This window comes from Sorghum bicolor, chromosome 5 (genome assembly GCF_000003195.3).
Source record: "Sorghum bicolor cultivar BTx623 chromosome 5, Sorghum_bicolor_NCBIv3, whole genome shotgun sequence".
NCBI classification, from domain to species: Eukaryota; Viridiplantae; Streptophyta; class Magnoliopsida; order Poales; family Poaceae; genus Sorghum; species Sorghum bicolor.
The window spans coordinates 69,849,296-69,855,214 of record NC_012874.2 but is presented as its reverse complement, the minus strand read 5'-3'; the positions used below and the strand labels follow the sequence as shown (position 1 = coordinate 69,855,214).

The 5,919-nt window shown below is 51.8% G+C and overlaps 1 protein-coding gene across 1 annotated transcript; it reads left to right on the top strand.

The window, feature by feature from the left end:
* Positions 1-4,062, top strand: LOC8070220. Its single transcript, XM_021462177.1, has 2 exons — positions 1-1,559; positions 1,893-4,062. The coding sequence occupies exons 1-2, from the start codon at positions 1-3 to the stop codon at positions 4,060-4,062; spliced, it is 3,729 nt and encodes a 1,242-aa protein (XP_021317852.1).

Genomic DNA, 5,919 nt, shown 5'->3' with positions numbered 1-5,919 from the left:
ATGGATATGGTCGGCGGCAGTGCCCAGAGCGCCGTGGACTCGCTCCTCGGCCGCCTCTCGTCGGTGTTGGTGGAGGAGGCGCAGCTGCTGCGCAACGTGCACGGCGACATGCAGTTCATCAAGCGCGAGATGGAGAGCATGAACGGCTTCCTCCAGGACGCGACCGACGACGGCCACGGCGGCGGCGGCGTCAGCAACCAGGTCCGGGCGTGGAGGAGGCAGGTCCACGAGCTCGCCTTCGACTCCCAGAGCTGCGTCGACCGCTACGTCCACACGTTCGGCGCGAGCCACCCCGCCGCGGGGGCCGGCCTGCTCGCATCCTTCGGCCGGGTGCCGGAGCTGGTGCGGACGCTGCCCACCCGCCACCGCATCGCGACGGAGATCCGGGAGCTCAAGGACCGGGCGCTCGAGGTGGGCGAGCGCCGCCAGAGGTACGGCGTCGTTACGCCGGTGCCCAAGGTGGTGGAAGCCAGCAGCACTGCGGTGGCTCGTCGGCGTGCTGCCATCGCCAACCAGGAGGCCGAGGACGCGCGGAAGCGCGCCGCCCTGGACAGCGCCCGCGCGCTGTTCGACGACGACGAGCGTGCCAAGGAGCTGGTGGCGTGGATGATGGGGGCGCCTCCGGCCGTTCCACGCGGCAGGCTCCGGCGGAACCAGCTTGTTACCGCCGGCCAGCTGATAAAGAAGCTGTTCACCGGCGGTGGCGGGTCCAACGACGCCTACGATCTGATGATGGAGGTGATGAAGCTGGTCCGGGGACTCTCCGACAGCGACAACCCGGAGAACGTGGTGGAGGGCGCAGGCTACCTCAGGGAAGCTATGCAGGAGGTGGACAAGCAGGAAGTGAAGGTGATGGCGAGCTGGCTGCTGGACATGCTGCTGGGCCGTGCTGACATGCCTCAGGAGAAAGACAAGGATAGAGCTGGTGTTGGACAGGAGCTGTTAGCGGATGTGGTCAGGGCAGTGCATGCTCCAATCGAGAAGTTCTTAGAGCACACCGAAGCATTGGCAAACCTTTCATTTTCATGGAGTGATCCGATCAAGCCTATAAATGACTTGAGGGATGCTATACATGACCTGATGGATGTGTTCATCGCGCTGAGAGGGCCAATACTGAGGTTCTTAGGCATTTCCAAGCAGGAGGAGAAAGAGAAGGAGAAGGATGGCGATGGCTCGTCGTCGTCGGCTCGATCTCGACGACATGGCAGCGCAGGTCTAGCTGCAAATGAGAACCTGCTGGAGATGATGAAGAATGCAAAAGAGCCGATGGAGGTGGCCAGGGCTGAGGCGAGGTACGTCGTGGCACGCTTCTTCTGGCTGTGCCACGTGTTGTACCTCTCGAAGAGACAAGATAAGCCGGTACCCAAAGTCATCGCCATTGTAACACCGCCTGTTGAGGAAACGAGCGGTGGTGACGATGGGCCAGAGGAGGTACCTGAAGACACTCATGCCACAGAGCTCGCAAGGAAGGTCTACAACCATCCAAGCGCGAGCAACTATTTCAGCACCAAGGTGTGGGTGGACGCCAAGCAAAACCCGGATCTCAAGGACATGCTCTTGTCCATTCTCCACCAAGTGCAGCCTCAGCAGCAGCAGCAGCAACAACAGCAAGACAAGCAGCAGCAGCAGCAGCAAGACAAGCAGCAAGACAAGCAGCAGCAGCAACAGCAAGACAAGCAGCAGCAGCAGCAGAAGCAAGACAAGCAGCAGCAGAAGCAGCAGCAAGACAAGCAGCAGCAGCAGCAGCAGAAACAAGACAAGCAGAAGCAGAAGCAGCAGCAAGACAAGCAGCAGCAGCAAGACAAGAAGCAGCAGCAGAAGCAAGACAAGCAGCAGCAGCAGCAATCAGATTCGGGTTCAGGTGCCAATCCCGGCGCCGATCTTTCCGGCAGCGGTGATCATCAAGATGTGAAGCCGACGACGGACTGGAGCGAGGAGAAGCTGAAGGCCGAGATCGCAAATTGTCTCAAGGGCAAAAGGTTCTTGATCGTGCTCGCCGATGCCGAGGACGACAACTCATGGCAGGACATAACCTCTGGGCTGCCGGACCACGGCGACAGTGCCGTCATTATAACCCCAAGGATAAGGTACCTGGCCCAGTTTCATGGGTGGTACACGGCTAGCTGGTTCTTCCTGGTCACAGGTGCCTCCTCCCGGTACAATGTACACTTCTGCTCCAACCTTGTTGGCATTGGCAAGCTGGCCGCTCAGCTGGTCGGCAGTGACCAGCTTCCGGCCGATATCAGTGCAATCCTCAAGAAATGCCTCTGGGACTCCTTCGCCACCAAGATGTTCCTCCATGCCCTGTATGTCAACCCCAATCGAAGTGATGGCGAACTGGAGAGGTTGATGTTTGGCCTGAGGTATGCTAGCAGTGTGAGCAATGCCAGGCGCATGGTACAGTTCTGCTACGATGACCTGCCAAGGCAGTTCCAGAGCTGCCTCCTGAACCTATCCATTTTTCCTCGAGAAGACGAAGAAGGCAAAGGCGAGAGGATAATGAAGCTCAAGAGGACAAGCCTAGTCCGGCGGTGGGCGGCTGAAAACTTCGTCAGTGGCAGAGATGGGCTGGCTGCCGTGGATGAAGCCGACCGCTGCTTCGACGCGCTCGTCGCTCGAGGCCTCCTTGATCCTGCCGACATTGGGCCGGCGGGCAAAGTCAAGACCTGCACCCTGGATCCCCGTGTCCTCTCCTTCATCACCAAGATGGCCAGCAGCGATGCTATCATCACCGACGGCAGGGATCTCCCACCCAACATGGCTCACCACCTTTCCACCAGCAGTGTAGTCCTGCAACGACTGATGGAGGACCAGTCTGCTGCCAATTCCAACACCTGCTTCGGCATGATCCATGGCCGCCGCCGACGCCGACACACTACTAGTCGCCCGTCGGCCGCTGACGCCGGAGACGATGCAGTGGTAACTTTCCTCACCTCGTTGCCGGCATCTTCCGATCAGCTGGGGTTGGTCAAGTTGCTCGACCTAGAAGGCTGCAAAGGACTGACGAAGCGGCGCCTCAAGAAGATCTGCAACAAGATTTTCCAGCTCAAGTACCTCAGCCTAAGGAACACGGATGCAGCCGAGCTGCCCAAGGAAATCAACAGGCTCCGGTACCTGGAGACACTTGACATCAGGGAAACCGCTATAAGGTCATTCCCTGCAAACACCATCGCCCTCCCGAAGCTGATGCATCTCCTTGCTGGCCGCATTGGAGCTACAGGTCATGAGAAGAGTTCGTCTGAAGGCATCAGATCATCGGACAAGCAATTTTCCGCAGTGCAGCTGCCTACCGGTATCGGTAGCATGACAAACATGCAGGTGCTGTCCCATGTTGAGGTCTCAAAGGATGACGAGGATGAGTTCAGAAATGTTGGCCGGAAGCTGCAGTTGAGGAAGCTGGGTGTGGTTGTCCGCGGCGAGCAACCTATCTTAGCTTTGCTTCGGGTTGTCGGGATGCTGCATGAAAGCCTATGCTCACTGTCGGTCCATCTTCATCCGGCAGAGCGTAGTGAGGGTGATGCTCGGGGAAAAGCTGAAGTAGCGAATGATGGTGGTGGTCATGCTTTCACCATCAACACAACCGAGATACCCAAATCTCTGGAAAGCCTCAACATCAACGGCAAGATAAGTGAGCTGCCCACTTGGGTTAGACAGCTTCATCGACTTACCAAGATAACCCTGTGCCGTACCAGCTTGAGAGGAGAAGATGTACACAGGCTGGGTGAGCTTGCCAACTTGCGCTGCATCAGGCTCTTGCATCAGTCATATGCCGAACAGAAGCTCACTTTCAGCACGAGAGAATTCAGGAAATTGGAGCTCCTTGTCATCGAGGACTTGGGAATATCTGACGTGAACTTTGCTGAGAATGCAGCTCCCAATCTCAAGAAGATAGACTGGAGTTTCACCAGAAAGGACATTACTCTGTCTGGAATCAAAAAGTTATCCAACCTAAAGGAGGTTCATCTCAATGGCCACTGTGATGACAACACCCTGAGTAAGATTAAACAGGACCTCAATGAGAATTCAAACCTCCCAAAACTTTCTGTCAGATCTATGAGCTAGCTACCTTGCTAGGCCAACGCTGATGTTGCTACTACCGCTGCTGCCGCCACCGCTGCTTCGGCTGCAGGTACTGCAGTTCAACCAATACCTATATCCTGACGCTCCGAAGGAGAGACTATTTATATATGTACATTTGCTAATTCGCTTTGTGCTTGTGGACTTACTGCTCTGAAGATTTATCCATGTGTGTGCGTGAGTGGTTACTTGTGTGTGTGTGTGTGCGCGCACCAGTTGTTCTGAGTGCGTACTGTGTAGTGACTTTGTGTTGTTCATGGTTATGTACTTATGTCTAGTGCTCAGGAGAATTTGGATGTGCGGGACTAATAAAAAATTATGTGTATTAAATTTCATGTGTTTTTCTCACTGTTTCTTTTCTAACATAATAGGTGTTGTAGATATTATGTACTCCCTCCATCCCAAATTGTAAGTCGTTTGACTTTTTTTACCTCAAGTTTGACCACTCGTCTTATTCAAAAAATTTGTGCAAATATAGTCAAATTTAAGTCATTCTTGAAGAACTTTTATTAATAAACCAATACACAACAAAAAAGTAATATTTTGTACAAAACTTTGAATAAGACAAGTGGTCAAACTTGATATTAAAAAAGTCAAACGACTTACAATTTGGGATGGATTGAGTAGTTCATATCAAGTTTTGATAACCTAATTGATTATAGTCTTATGTGTCTTTTCATGGACTAGTAGACATGCACGTGCGACACGCACATGCGTAACCAAAATATAATATAGTGATTTTCAGTTTGAAACCAAGGTCATCAGATCATGGATTTGGTAAACATATGCATTAAAAATAAACCTATTAGGTTGATAACCTAATTGATTACAGTTTTATGCGTTATAGATATTATGTAGTTCATATCAAGTTTTGATAACCTAATTGATTACAGTTTTATGTGTTTTTTCATGGATATATCCATATATGGTGTTCCGTGCGCCTTACTTCTCATGGTCATACACGATCTTATGGAAGACACACCTATTAGGTTGATCTCCACTGAGTTGACCCAACGGCCAACTTGGGCTTTAATCTGAGCCCTAATCGGAGCGCCCAACCCAATTATGGTTGGTGGGCCTTCGTCATGCAGTGCTATAAAGAGAAAGGTGGAGCCAAGGTGCTTAGTTACGAGGTTCACCAAAGCCGCCATTCTCCCCGTCTACATCCTAACCCCTAGTCCAATCAAGAGGGTAGCACTAACAGGCTAACAGCGATAGGAAACGCCACTTCCAGCGCCACCACCACGCCACCAGGATGTCACCACCCTGCACTATGCTCAACTCTCTTCACTGACCTCACCACCGATGCCATGGACTCTTCCTCCTCCGCCAAGCCCACTAATGGTCTTCTCGCACTCGCCTCTCTCTCTCTCTCTCTCTGGCTTGTTTTTCCCTGAATAGAAAGAACATATCCACTAAATCTACACCTAGAAGGTCCTACAAACTAACAACACCCTTGCATAGCCATCTATCGTCTCCTTTGTCCAAATCCATTATGGTGTTAGTAGTACCCTCGGGAACAAGTGATGAAGGAAGAGATAGAATCCCAAAGAGCACATGAGAGGGTGGGAGGCGAGAACCAGGACAGGTTCTATTACCCAGTTTATTGATAGTTCTTACTTGTCTCTTCCAATCAAACTATGCTCTTCCTTAAGTACTAGTAATATGCCCGTGCTAATGCTACAATAATACTAAAAAAACATTGTATTTATAGAAAATTATAATATGAACCAGTATAATTAAGGACAATGGCCACATAATTCGTCCCTTGAAAATCCAATCATCCACATAATTAATCTGTTAATGATAGGAAAAATATATATTCCTATGCCTCAAATCTTC

Excerpts from the sequence above, each read along its gene's own strand:
- LOC8070220 (XM_021462177.1), top strand. The coding sequence starts at position 1 with ATGGATATGGTCGGCGGCAGTGCCCAGAGCGCCGTGGACTCGCTCCTC. Across the intron at positions 1,560-1,892 it reads GATCTCAAGGACATGCTCTT|CGGTGATCATCAAGATGTGA; the intron begins GTCCATTCTCCA and ends TCTTTCCGGCAG.